We start from the raw sequence: 14,727 nt of genomic DNA on the forward strand, positions 1-14,727 counted from the left end.
ACCTCATGCTAGCTTGACTGTTCTCCCACTGGATATGAGAGCATTAACTTTAGTGGCAACAAAACAAAACCAAAGCTGACTCTCCTTGAAAATCCCACCCATAGTTCTTTTCCTTTCCAGACTGATGTTCTCTCAAATTTATTCTGCAGACAAAACTGTGTGGAGTTTTACCCAGTATTTCTGACTGGCCTCTGGACTGCAGGATGTTTTTCAATCAAGGTAAATACTTTCTGCTTTTATCTTGGACTGAAAAGTTTTACATAACTTTTTAAAATGTTGGTATTATCAGGAAGTAATTGAGTGAAGCCATCTTTTTCCCTTTTAATTAACACAGCCCTCCTAGAAGAATGCTCAGTGACACTGAAATCCCCATGGCATTTCATAGAGCCCCACCAGCTTTCCCTTCTCTCTGCAAACCAAGGAGCTCTCACAGAGCTAGAACTTGTGACAGCCTAACCTTTGCATTCTCCTTTATTAACCCTTTCCTAATGTTTTAGAAGCATAAAGTCTGTGAGCTGGGGAAAGGATAACTAGCTCATGTCCATCACTCCTCTCCTTCCTAAACAACTTCTCCCTTTTCTCTCTGCTCCAAACCAGTAATTTTTTGTTTGGGGCTCTCCTACAGTCCCATCTCCACTGTAAATCCACAGAAGCACCACTTAAGTCAGCAAACTGGGTATGAAATAATACAGATGCTCACAGACAGACACTGGAATCAGGGGAGATCACAGCTGCTAGCCAGCGACCCCGGTGCTGTCACACGTAAGAAATGAAGGATTACAATAACCTTCCCTCACAGTAATGCTTCAGCCATGTCCCACAGGTATGTTTGCAGGAGTTAATCCAGCACACAGTGAAAGCTGTCCCCTGTAATGCATACACACAGTTTAAAACCACAAAATGAACAAGCCCTGCTTAGTCCTGGATAATACAACTGACCTCCATACCCTGCTATCTGTCAAGTGGAGGTGACTTTATAGTCTTCCCTCAGGGAGGTCAGAAAGCTAACTTCACTACAGCTTCCTTCCATGTCCTTGGATAAAAGCTGCTATATAAATGCAAAGCAGGTTATTAACAACATAAATAGGATTCTCTTCCCAAAACAAACACTCCCCCTTAGCACAAACTGCCATAATAATACAAAATGACAGAGCCAGGTCAAGCCACAGTGCTGCACTATCCTGTTTCTAGGATAATCAGCAATCTGAGGGGGATTAGTATTCCTGTCAGTTCCTGAGATGTCCTTCTGAAGGAATGCTTTTGGATAGTTTTGGGCAGTCCTATATCCACCCCTATCTGTGAACCCACAAGAAGAGCCTCCTTCAGTGACTGTGTAAGAACACAGGCATCACTTTTGAATGATTCTTCCCCAAGATAACTTCCCAAGTTATGGGTAGCTGTAAAAATTCCCAAAGCAATGTACCTAGAAAACATGGCTGGAGTGGTTAACTGTCTGCAATCCTCATTTTTTAGTTTTCTGACCGTTTTCCCAACCATATTACTCTTTTCTTTCTTAGAATTAATTTCCTTTCTGGGTATGTGGAGCATGTTTGCCCATAACTTCCATGGTTATGTCCAGTCTGTAAGAAGTTACCAACTGGGTGCAGGTTAACAGCTCCAGGCTGGTCTGAAGCTGGGCTGAGAGCCAAGGACTGCTAGTGAAAGGTGATTATAATTGAATGCAACATGTGTAAAGTGTCAGCAATGGGACTGGAAACCCACAGGGAAGAGGGCTGGGTGTTTCAGCAGAAGCCTGGGTTAGGATGTGCCTGTGCTGCAGGCCAGGAGAGAGGAGAGTTTTGCTGCTCACCTTGTGGGAATGTGCTTTGTACTGTAATTTACGACAGTCAAAGAGATCTGGAAACAGAAGCACAGTTCTGCATCTCAGGACTGCTGTAGGAGGGGAAGCTGCTCATGCACCATGCCTGCCTGTCTCCTATCTGCATTTTCCCTCTGTTTGTCACATTCAGACCTTTTCTCTAGCCACACATGTTGCACTAAAGGAAGCAAGCAAATCTGGCGTTGTCGTGGTTGTTGAGACAGCCACGACACTCAGAGTGCTTCAATAAAACTTCAGAAAGCTTTAAGCATCAGCAACTTATTATCTCAAAGTCTCTCATACCTTTTCTCGGTTGAAATCCCACAGGCAGCTCCACACAGCTCTGGCTCTTCCTCTCCTTCTTCTCTCTTCCTCCTGCAGCTCCAGCTGGCTCCTTCCTGCCCTCAGCATGGCCACCTAACCCTGTCTGTCCCTCACACAACCTCCTGTCCCTCCCTCCTCACAGCACGGCCAGCAGACCCCAACTGCTGCTCCGAGGTTCCTGCTGCAGTCCGTGACACGGCTCCTTGCCGTGGCTGCCAGAGGAAAGCCCCTTCTCCCTTCTCCCCTCTCCCCCTCTCCCCTCTCCTCTCCGGCCCAGCCGCCGTTGCCCCGTGAGGGAGGGGGCGGGCCCACAGCGCCCCCTGCAGGCGCGGGGGACTCAGCGCAGCCGCCCTGCCCGGCCGGGAGCCCCCAGCGCCCCCTGGCGGCCGCGCCCGGAGCTGCAGCGCAGGGAAAGGGGCTGGGGAGAGGCTGTGGGGGCTCTGCGCCTGTTTGCCTTGGTGTACATCTGTATATTCTAGTAAACAACTGGGACTCCTTTCCCATACCTTTGCCTGAAAGCCCCGTAATTTCCAGGTTATAATAATTTGGAGGGAAAAGGGTCATATATTCCACTCCAACGGAGGTTTCTGCCTTCCTTGGCAGACACCTGTCTTTCAAACCAAGACACAGAGGCAGCAGGAAACACTGCTGCCAAAACAAAAACCAAGACAAAGCTCCAAACTATGTAACAGACTTGAAATACAGACTAGAGAAGGTCCAAAGGTCACCTACTGATTCAAATAGGTCTTTCTTTGCTTCTGAAATGATTTGAAGCTTACCTGTTGTAGTGCGTTGGTTTCTTCTCTTCTCTCCGTCTCGTCCCGCCCCTCCCCATGAATGGACAGGCCGTACATGTCCAACAAATTTATGTTCACACTCCTAAAGGCTTCTGAAAACAAAATTCTCACACTGTTGTAGTGGTAGGTGATAAACAATTACTCTAAGCATGTGTCTTTACGCTTCTCCACTTTTCCCATTTTCTCCAACTTCTATGTCCAGCTACACATTTCCCTTCTTCTTCTCTACCTTGTCTCCTCCCCACTCCCTATTTTTGCTTCCAGCACAGAATAAACACAAAAGATTGGCTCTGCCACCTCTTACAGACCCTCCCCTCCGTGGAAAACTGCTCGCTGAGGCGCAAGAGTGGGGCAAGACATGATCCATATACACCAGGTATATGACTCATATAACCATTTTTATTTGGGTTTCTTTTTTTTTTGTTTGTTTTGTTTGTTCTTGTTTTGTTTCTTTTTCTTTAAAAGCGGTGTGTTAACATCAGGTATTTTTCTATGTTTTCAGACTCTGTACAGGTCTTAAAAGGAAATAAGCAATGCTTAATGTACAAAGTAAAACCAGAAAACTAGAAAAATCTGAATAAAATGGAGCAAGTTGCTGTCAGGGATACAGTACAAATTAGTAATTAGATGTCATCTGAAGTGCAATACCACTGCAGTAAGGATGAGTCAAGGAATGAAATAAAAATACTCTATTTTAAACAAACAGTATATATATATATATATATTTATATGTATATATTTTACAGATAGTAGACCCAGTGATATCTGTAGAATTGTAAAAACATATTTACAAATGACTTTTTTTTAAACATTACATATACATCAGCACCATAGTAAGAAAGGAAAAAACCCCCAATCAACCCAAATCTAATAAAATCTATTCTCTAGTTCTTGATCCCAGTATGGAGTATTTGGAGGAAGCTTTACAAAGACAACAGAGACTCGAATTCACCACCACTCATCCTCAAGGCCTGTATCTCCCCAGAGCACACCAGTGTGCACTGGCTGCTGTGTGGTCAGTGTGTGTTTCTAAGTTCCCATTTCCCAGCTCCGTGTTGAGAGGTGAGCCCTGATGCTCTCACCCAAGGCACAGGTGCTGTGCTGTCCCCACTGCTGTCCCCAGTGCTGTCCCCTGCCTCCCCACCCTGTCACAGCTCTGTCACACAGGTGTGTGTGACACTGACATGCTCACACTGACACACACAGGGTGCTGCTTCTCCCAGTGTTTGCCCATCCCTTCCATTCTGACCAAGAGGTGCTGACCCACAGGATGAACCAAAAACTGTGGCTGGTGCTCCCTTCCACTGGATTAGGGCCCACCGTGGCTCCTACGGAAGCAGCAGGCACGCCAACCATGCCCACCATCCTCAGCAGGAGCTGGAACTGGCCCTTGGGCTGTATTTCAAAAAGGGGTCAGCTAACAGAGACGCGATTAAAGCCAGTTTTAAAAATGTAGCAGTCAGGGCAGGCTGGATTGATGGCTCACCTTGAGCACATTAAAAATGCAGCCTGTCCTGCTGCATTGCAGCATTCAGAACAGGTAATTCCCTCCGCTAGGCAAGCCCAGCAAGGGAAATTGCTCAAAAGGGAGCCTCAACGGGGCACTGAGATGGTTCATTTGCTCTCCCTCTTTAATGTGATGCATGTCTGTGCTCCCCTGTGCTCCACAGGGAAAGGCAGGATGTGAAACTGCCAAGGCCCTCAGCCTCCATGGAATTCAGGGCTCAGCACTTGGCATCGCTGGGCCCAGGGAGAGCAGCACAAGGGAGGTGATCAGGAGCTGGGGAATTGGCACTAGTACACTGCAGAGCATGACTCACAGCTCAGAGGCCAGAGCCAGGCCAGAGGGTGCTCAAGCTCTGGACTGTGGGTCATGTGAACATTTTTTATATGTACAGCTATAACCTGATAAGCAGCTCTCAGCTAAAAACACTAAAGAGGTAACAGGTTCCAGAAAACAGCCTGCAGCTGCAGTTTGGGGACCCTGCTGTACATACTCAGAAGGGCTGGTGATTCGAGTGTTGTGTGAGATCTATCACAACTGCATCACAGGGCTGCTCAGCACTGGTGCAAATGGGGGAGACAGTGATACATCCCTACTACCTGAAACCTCTTTTGGATAGATTCCATGTTTGTAATATCAATCATTCTACCTACTCATGAATGTTCTTTACAGTAGTCCTTCCCTGATTCCTGTTCTTCAAATACTGCAGTGAATTTTCTTGCAGCAAACCAGAGATTAGACCAAACATCTGTTTAAAACTGAACATATCACGTTGAGAGCCCAGACACCCTGGAGTAATACTACCTGCCAAACCTGCACTTTTCGAGAGGGGAGAAGCCTTCCTGTGTGCCAAACCCTCACTGTATGTTTTCTCATGCCTGTTTGCTCCTCCTCTGCCTGGCCCTTTGTGGCTTGCCTGAAAAAAAAAAGGGCAGCCAGCTCAGCTTGCTTTACACTGAAGGACAGGAAGGGAAGGGAGTGAAGTGAGAACATCCTGGGATGAAGGAGAGGGAGGGAGCAGCTGAGGAGGTCTGCTGATGTCTCTGGGTACCTCTCAGCCCTTCAACACCCCAGGCAGCTGAGCCATGCTGAGTGCTCTGACTTGGGAAGCACTTTTTCAAGACCCAAGGGGACTAAGCAATTCATTAAGTTAACCCACCACTGTCTCCAGCAGCAGTCACAAAATCAATCTGCCCCCCAACACTGCCAAATTTATGTTCTTCTATGCTTGTAGCGGGGTTTATCACTGCAGTGAAATCGGTGACCTCCCTGTGACTGTTTAGGTTTGTCATGTGAGTGTTGTGCATTCATTCCCTCAGGACAGCCCCCAGCCAGCCCCACTGGCCTGGCCATGGCTCTCTGACCCTGCCTGCCCTGGGGTTAAGCCTGGTTCTGACCAGGGCCTGTGCAATCGCCCCTGGGTATCTGCAGGCTTTGCTCCCAGCCCTTCCACCTGCTTCCCTGGAGGATGCAATGTGCACAGTCATGTGAGGTGGCAGATACCGGGACCATCCCACCCCACTGTGCAATGAAGCCTTGTTTAATTGGGGAGAGGACAGATTTTCCCAGCCAGATGCAGCAGCTGGCCTTTCCAGTGTCCCCATTCTGCCTCACACACACACAGAGGGCGCTGCCACGCAACAAAGATTACTTGGGGACAGTTCAGGGATACTGATGTTTCCATCATCCCCTGAATCTTCCAGAGTTGGCTGCAGATCAGCTCGGTTCACACAATTAAAAACAAAAGAAAACAAAACAACCCCAAACCAAACCAACACAAACAAAACCCGACAATCCAGGGATGGAGGGAACATCTGACTCCCTCTTTGCTTGTTCAAACATAACAAAACATAACCAAAGCTCCAGACTATACAATCCCGTTCACTGGGGGTTTCCAAACAACTCATCAAGTTCTTGAATCCACTCGTCCCCTGGTCCGCTCTTAATAATGGAGTCTACAAGGTCTGTGCCCTCTGCTAAACTGGAGAAGGCCGCCCCTGCTCCTCCATTACTGTAGTTGTAAGAGATGTCCTGAGTGGGATTCCTCTCATAGGCCTGGCCCTGGCCGCTCTGAGCAAAGGAACCGCCGGGCATTTGCTGCGTCGGGGGCTGACTGAAGCCCGGCATGGCAGGGACCCCTTGGCTTATTGCTGGCATCACCATCGGCCTGGCCTGGCTGCCTGCCTGCTGCGCAGGCAGTGGCTGCAGTAGCTGTCTCCCCAGCGCTGGGTTCAGGGCTCTCACTGTCCCACTTGTGTCCACCACTGTCTGGTTGAGTGGGAAGTGCTGCTTGGAGAGCCGTGGCTGCCCGGGCGGCAGGGCGTACGCCGTGCCGTTGTTGAAGGGCCCCATTTCCCCACTAGTCCTTCCAGGCACGCCTTGCAAGCCTCGCTGCTGCCAGCTTTGTGTTCCTTGAGGGACAGTCCCCATCAAGTTTTGAAGCCGTGGTGCTTGTGGCCTTGGCAAGACCTGGCCCACAGGTCCTTTCATCTGCTGCTGGTGCTGGGGAAGAGCAGAGTTCACCAGCATGTTCTGCCCGAAGCTGCCCACCATCCCCACCGCCTGTCCGGAGGCAGGCTGCCGTGCTCCCTGCCCTGCGCTGTGTGCCATGCTCACGCCGCTTTGGTTTGGGTGCTGCAACATTTGGCTCATGCCTGTGCTCACGCTGTACATCCCTGGCTGGCTGGAGGAGGCGTTGCTGTAGGGAGCCATGCCCATGTCCGACTGGCCCGCAGTGGTGGGCAGCGTGCTGGGGCTCTGGGAGGGGCCCATGGCCATCATGCTGGCGTTCTGGGCCATCATTCGGGATGTCCTCATGCTCTGGAGCGCTACTTGGTTCCTCACAGCCACTATATCCTGGGGTGAACCTGCACCAAAAAGGGTGGAAGGTAAGAAAATGCCCACAGCACTGTAAATCTTAATTAACACACTTTTGCATAACAGAATCTGTAGGAGCATCCTCAGCAGCACTTATCTTCTTCAGCTACACCTCATTCAGCTTCTAGCAAGAAAACTTCCACCAGTCTTCTTCATTAGCAGCAAAGCAGCTGAACCTTCAGTTTACCATCTGAAGCTCTCTTTTAAATATCTCCATTGTCTTTCAAAAGTAAGCCTTGAAAATGGAAATGTCAGTCTCAGAAGGCCAATCAATTTTTTTAATAGCTCAGGAGGCATAAATGAATGGATTTTCTATAGCATTGCTACTGATTAATTCTATGGAAAGAAGAAAAATTGGGTTTTTGTGGACAATTAAAGCAGGGAGAGTGTATTAGTGAATCAATACTATAAGCACATTTTACTTCACCTTAGGCCAGGGATGGGAAGCCAGAAAATCCTAGCCTTGTTAAATTCCACACTGTGACAGATAACCTAACCATGCTTGTGTCTTACTTTCAGGGGTAGGGGGGAGATATTGATTTCTGGGAAGCCAATACGCTTCTATATGTACTACCTTTATTTAAAGAGAATTACCTGGAGCTCAGATTATGCCATGGATTCATCGTGGATTTGAGTCGCTACCAAATACAACAGTCAGATTTGAATCATTAACTAAACAGTCAAATTCTTCAGATTTGAGTCACTGGCTAAACACAACACCCAGCAGGTGAAGCTCAGAGTGCACGAGGCACTCAATTGCTCCAGGCTCAAACATTATTAAATGCCAGGTGTAAATACAAAATCATTGCTTAAGAGTTCAGAGCTGTACAACAGAATCTGAATGTTCTTACATCAACCCCTATTTGTTGTCCCCTCAGTGGCAGACAACATCCCTGAACATCCATTTCCATACAAGTCATTCTATTACATAACGCAGAGCTGGCTACAGCTCCATTTTCTGCAGCACCACAAGCTTCTGGTGGGTGTTTTTAGCTCCAGCACACAGCTAAATGTAACATTGTGTAGCATGAGACCATCTGGATCTCACTGGAACAGGCCACATGTAGTGGCAGCTTTTACTTTATTCATGGTATCAAACTGCTTTCTTAATGATTGGTACTGGGGTTCCCTTGATTTTTCTTAACTTAGATCAGCTCTTTCCATGCTTAGAAACAATCTTTTTACTCCAGCAAGTGCTTAAGATACAGATAATGTTAAAATCTTAATGCATCTTTAGCTATTTTTTAATTGAAAATGGCAGTTGAAAAGCTCCAAAGGAGTCACTAACAGCAAGTGGTTCACATTCTACTTTTGCTAACTACTGTACTTGCATAAGCGACAGGAGATCAGACAAGGAGTAGCTAAAAGAGAGATGCAACAGATTTCAAGGTTTTAGGCCACCTTCTGGTCTCATTTACACATGACCTACTGCACTGGATTATATTTATATGACTAAAAAGGAAAAAATGGTGAACTATTTAAATGAGTTCATTTATGAAAATGAATTCCTTGCTCTGTCAGGTTAGCCTAAACTCTCTTCCCTGTTTCTTTTAAACAATACATACAAAAGCAGTGCTTCAAAGAAGCATGAATGCAGAGATTGTATGTGTGCATCTCAGTGGATGGCTGTGCACACACGTCTCGATTTTGGAAATGAATTCTTGGGGGAAAAAAGTCATTTCACACAGAACTTATGGTGCCAAAGATAAAAATGAGGAGGTGATTAGAAGAAGCCACCCTGATATATGCCAGTAGAAGATGTGGCTGCCTGTTCACATCCTGGGAAGCAGAACGTGCAATGCCCAGTATTGCCTCCCTCGTTTTCTGTTGCATCTACACGGTATTATCATGAATATTCAGCACAAGTGTGTGTTCATTCCATGTCTATATAAAAATCATGGTTAGTGAAGACATCCAGCTGATGCTTTGCACCTCAAAGATCAGAATTAACTTCTTTCCTGAGCCAAAATGAGTGCACTTACAATCTTCAGTTACCTGGGAGCACATCAAAATAATACTTGTGCTTTTTTTGAGATCATTAAAGCAATCTCTATTTACATCTCACTGTGTTTCCCACACCTGCCATTTATCAGCCCCTTCTCCAGATAAGCATGACCTCTCTGAAATTCTCTGCTCATTGAATTAGATAAAGTGGGGAATAAAGGAGGGGCAAAACCAAGTTACAGTCAGAAATGCTGGCAGGAAAAAAAACTCATAAGAGTAGAGGCCAGCAAGATAAATCCATGAATGAATCCATGACATCTGGATGTCAAAGAGGAAAAACAAATGTCAAAATAAAAAAGGAAAAAAAAACCCCACATTTGCTACCTTCAGGGCATTGACTCCAAACCAGGAAAAGCAATTGGACTTTTACCTTGGAATTGATTGACCTGTTGCACTGGATACGGGCTTCGCTGTTGATGCAGATGCTGCCGAGGCAAATGTGACTGCTGCTGCATCTGCTGAAAATGAGGCATGGAAAGAAAGCACAAGAGAAAGAGATGATTAATTAATTAATGGGCTGGTGGCAAAACTGCAGAACTTGCAGTGGTTCTTATCTGGTGAGGTGTTCTGGAGGGACAGGCAGAGTCATCTGGAGAGTCCTCACAGCACTCAGACTCTTTTTGGCTCAAAAAGGAACATGCTCTGAGGCCAACATTGGTCTGGGTAAACAGTATCATTTTTCTTTGCTAAGTCTTCTTTTAACCCAGGTCCATTCTTTGTCCTAGATCCCTGTGCAGCTGTGCACAGATTTTGCCAATGAAAGACCAGGCCACAATCAGAGCTAGGGGAGAGGACCTGTGACTGTAACTGCAGCTGAATCTGCTTCTGCTGGAGTAAATGCACTATTAGATGCCAGGTTAAGAGCTAACTTTTCCACCGCCTAAAATCCAATCTAACTATCAAGCCTGCCACTGAAAACATGCGTAATATTTGCCAAGCTAATGGTAGGACTGATAGAGTTGCCTCTTCTTTGACAACCATTGCAGAAATACCCCGACAGGAGCCACAGAGAGGGAATTCCCACATCCAGAAGGAAGGGCTGGTGCTGCCCTGTGCGTAGCGCTCACACGGATACTGTACCTGCTCCGCTAGGATCTGCTGCTGCTGCTGCTGCCTCTGCTCCCGGAGAAAGTGCTGCTTCTGCTGCTCCATCACGTGGAGCTGTGCCCTCTGCTCGATCAGCATCTGCTTCATGAGGGCTGCCTGGGGCTGGCTGCCCAGGAAGGGCCCCCCGGCGCTGCTGCCTGTGCCGATGGCGCTGGAGCCCGCCGGGACCGAGGGCTGCAGGGGACCTGTGGGCCGTGACAATCCCACCTGGTGCTCCTGTGCAAAGAGAGGAACACAGGGAATGCCTCATTAGTGGAGCTCCACAGGGAACCAGGCACAGTCTGGGGTGAAGCCTGAACTTGGAGAAAGTGAGTCCTTGGAAAGATGCTCATGGCTTGTGACCGAGCCATGGACTGCTCCCCACAGGGAATAGGTTCCTCTTTTCTCCTGGAATTCGAAGCCCCTCAGGTAAAGCAGGAATGCTTTATAATTAATTAATAGTGAAATAATGACGTTGTGAGCTAAGTTTTTTTCATGCTTCGGAGTCATGTTTTTCTAATTTTTTCTCCCTCCTGAAGGAAACAAGTATATTTTCTCTTCCTTTCCGTTTCCCTCTCTTCATAACAGCAATTTAATTCAGCTCCCTGGATTGAGGAGCCAAGGTGTTAGGTGCACACAAGAAATAGTGGGAGCTGGCAGCACTAACTCCTCTCCAGAACCTCAGGATTTAAATCCATTATATGTGTTTATTCATGATTTACATCCTGTACCACTGGACAGCGTGTGGCTGGACGGAATCAGGGCAAGCGCCTTTCCTGCACACACCCCACTCTCTCTTCATGTTCTAAATCCAATTTGCTGCCTCTTAGTGCTGGGAAAAGCACCGGGGAAAGGTCGGGAGGAGACCCCAGGCCGCGGGATCCGGGCCGGGATGAGCGGAGCCCTCTCGCTGCCGGCAGGTGGCGCTGCTGCCCCGCGGCGCTGCCCGAGCGGGCCCGGCCAGTGCCGGGCCAATTCCCGGCCAATTCCCGGAGCATTCCCGGCCAATTCCCGGCCAATTCCCGGCCAGTGCCGGGCCAATTCCCGGAGCATTCCCGGCCAATTCCCGGCCAATTCCCGGCCAAATCCCGGCCAATTCCCGGCCAGTGCCGGGCCAATTCCCGGAGCATTCCCGGCCAATTCCCGGCCAATTCCCGGCCAATTCCCGGCCAATTCCCGGAGCATTCCCGGCCAATTCCCGGAGCATTCCCGGCCAATTCCCGGAGCATCCCCGGCCAATTCCCGGCCAAATCCCCGGCCAAATCCAGGCCAAATCCAGGAGCATTCCCAGCCAATTCCCGGCCAAATCCCGGAGCATTCCCGGAGCATTCCCGGCCAATTCCTGGCCAAATCCCAGCCAATTCCCGGAGCATTCCCGGCCAAATCCCGGAGCATTCCCGGCCAAATCCCGGCACTGGCCAAATCCCGGAGCATTCCCGGCCAAATCCCGGCCAATTCCCGGAGCATTCCCGGCCAAATCCCGGCCAATTCCCGGCCAATGCAGGTCCAATTCCCGGAGCATTCCCGGCCAATTCCCAGCCAAATCCCAGTCAATGCAGGGCCAATTCCCGGAGCATTCCCGGCCAATTCCTGGCCAATTCCCGGCCAATTCCTGGAGCATTCCCGGCCAAATCACGGCCAAGGCCCGGAGCATTCCTGGCCAATGCTGGGCCAATTCCCGGCTGATTCCCGGCCAAATCCCGGCCAATTCCCGGGAGGCGGCTGCGCCCTTCCGAGCCCAGTGCAGGCTGTCCCGGGGCAAACGGGACTCACGGCACCGCCAGCCCTTCCCCAGGGCCCGGCCCGGCCCCGGCGCTGCCCTTGGTGCCGGATTTGAACCCCAGGGACTGCGTGCCCGGTCTCTATCTCGGGTGTTCAGAGCCAGCAGAACCTTTTTAGCTGATGAATAGAGACGACAGGGACTTATCCAAAACCACCGCCTTGATGGGAAGGACCTGGAGCACTTTAGCATCCTCCGTGCAAACCCTGGCGGGTGAGGTTCGGACTGACCTGCCTCACTGGGAGTTTGGGTTGTGCCATCACTGAGTGATCTGGGCTCACAGCAAGGTGATCCTGCAGCACCCACCCCAGCCCTGTCAGGGAAGGGGTAAAGTTAATGCTGGAGTGTAGCTTGGGGAATGAGAATCAGCCTTTCTGCATGAAGGGCAGGTTTTCAAGGATTCTCCTGAGGAAATAACAAAATACAATTTGTCCCCATCTCTACCTTGCACAGATACTCCCTGAAGGGTTCTCTGCTGAAAGACAGCTCTCTGATATTTAGGATTTCCCCCTTTTTAACATCTATCTTGGTTTGAAAGTTCTCTCCTTGTTCCTCCTTCCACTTCTCCCATCACCCATTGCACTTTACAGCCTGGCCAAGCACAGTCCCTGCAGCACCCTAAGGGCCAGGGCTGCAGCAGTGCCTGGGTCTCCCCCAAGCTGGAGCCAGGGAATCACTGAGGATCCCTCAGCTGCTCCTCCCACAAACCCTTCACCCACCCCTGTCACTGAGCTCCTGCTTTCTTTGCTTTGGGGACACACACACATTTATTGCCTGTCTCCAGCAGAGCTGATGGCAAAGGCTTTTTCCTGCCACCCCCTGGCCCTCCCCCGGCTGCTGATGAAGTCATCAAGCCACCAATTGCATAACTGATGCACAGGACTGTCCTGTGTGATACTGGGATATGGGCCAACTGCTTCCATTTATAGACAAAAGCAGGGCCACGCTGCCAAAGAATGGAGCCTTTGCTGCAGCCACTACAAGGCCAAGAAAAAGGAGGGGAAAAGCCCCAGGAGCCAAAGGGCAGGCTGTGAAGTGACATCCCGTGGAGCTTCCTTCTGCGAGCTTCAGTGCACAGCTGCCTTTGGGGCTGCAGCCCAAGTCCTCACTGAATTGCTTTCAAAAACAATCCTCCTACAGAACTCCTGTCCTGGCTCTTAATGCACACACAGGTCTAGCCGAGGGACACGCTCACCCCAAGCAGAAAGCACTCCATTCTCTGAGGGATTATGTTATAAATTAATTCTGGAGTTTAAAAGGAAGAAAGTTTTGAAAGGAGCCCCACCAGCTGACGTGAGCCTGGTGCACTGTGCAGCAGCTGAAGGAAATAGGAAGATTAACACACAGGTGTCACTTCCAGTGTTGTGTGTTTAGCCATTTCCAGGTACATCATGAAAACTTCCTGTTTCTGTTAAAGCCAGGCCTTCATCTAGACCACCCTCCTGCCCAGAACATTTCTTCGCCTTTCCTTTTTTTTTCTTGGCAAAAGCTATTCCCAACTGATGATGAAAGGCCCTCTGAGATCACTGGGAGCACCCCTGGGTTGTGTGTCCTGAAAATAAGAGCACAGCCCAGGTACAAGGTCTCTGCAGGCAGGAAAATGCCACCCAGCACCTGGGAGCAGAGCTCTTTCCCCAGAGCTTTGGCTCTGCAGCCTGGCACTGCTGCTGTTGCCCTCCCAGGGGAGTGTGTGCAGATGACACCTGGCACTGGGCCATGTGGCAGGGAACTGGGGATGGAGGGAGAAACACTGGACTCTACAGGGCTGCCTCCTACAAGCCATGGCAGCTCCAGACCCAGATGCTGTGTCACCCCACGAGCAGAACACCAAGTCAAGCAACTCAGGCTGAGTGCAGCACTTCCACACGTACAGAGCTTAAAACCAAACTGATCCAAGCTTCACTGACAACCCTCTTTGCTCCTGCTCTGCCTGGCTGCTCCCTCATCCTCCTACTGCACCCTGAGCCTTCCTGCCCCTAGACTTGCTCCCCCTCATTCCCTGCTATCCCCTTCTCCTTCCTACACCCTCTGCCCAGGCTCTGCATTTTCCTTTCTCCACCAACTGGCGCTGCTGCCTCTTGCTTCACTCTCCAGACACCCCATCAGCACCCAGCCTGGAGCTGCGTATCACCCATGCTGGTCCCCCCTGCTCCCAGCCTGGCTCACCCTGTGACTCCCAGGGGTCTGCAGCAGCAAGGGCACTCCCAGCTCCTTCCCCCAGGGCCCTGTGCTCATGTGGGCATGTGGGCACCTGTGTATGTCCCCAAAGGGAGTGACAACATGCCCTGGAAGGGCAAACACAGATTGTGATCTCTGGGAAATGGTACAATGTGGTTTCTCATTTTCCACTCTGGCTCTTTTAACACCACCCAAAGCCACTGTGTGCTGCTCTCAGGCTGCAGACAGCTCTCTCCTGCTCACAGTGGCTCAGCACAGTCACAGAGTCCCTGTTCCACTCAGAACAGTGGTGCTGCAACTCCGCTGCAGGGTCCTCACCCACGGACAGGTGAAGCCAAGAGCTGCTGCATAAAGGGAG

At 49.7% G+C, this 14,727-nt stretch overlaps 1 protein-coding gene across 4 annotated transcripts in view; it reads right to left on the reverse strand.

Moving 5' to 3' along the window:
• Positions 1-3,319: 3,319 nt before the first annotated feature.
• Positions 3,320-14,727, reverse strand: part of MAML3 (mastermind like transcriptional coactivator 3) — a 202,605-nt gene continuing 191,197 nt past the window's right edge. For 3 of the 4 annotated variants that reach the window (XM_063414983.1, XM_063414979.1, XM_063414982.1), the window contains 3 exons: positions 10,406-10,648; positions 9,696-9,783; positions 3,320-7,311 (listed from right to left, as the gene is read on the reverse strand). In XM_063414983.1, coding sequence (XP_063271053.1) covers positions 6,326-7,311; positions 9,696-9,783; positions 10,406-10,648 — 1,317 coding nt within the window. In that variant the 3' untranslated portion in view covers positions 3,320-6,325. The remainder of the gene's footprint in view (positions 7,312-9,695; positions 9,784-10,405; positions 10,649-14,727) is intronic. The other variant, XM_063414981.1, reaches the window with a different exon arrangement.

The sequence above is a fragment of the Prinia subflava genome, chromosome 18 (genome assembly GCF_021018805.1).
Source record: "Prinia subflava isolate CZ2003 ecotype Zambia chromosome 18, Cam_Psub_1.2, whole genome shotgun sequence".
NCBI lineage: Eukaryota > Metazoa > Chordata > Aves > Passeriformes > Cisticolidae > Prinia > Prinia subflava.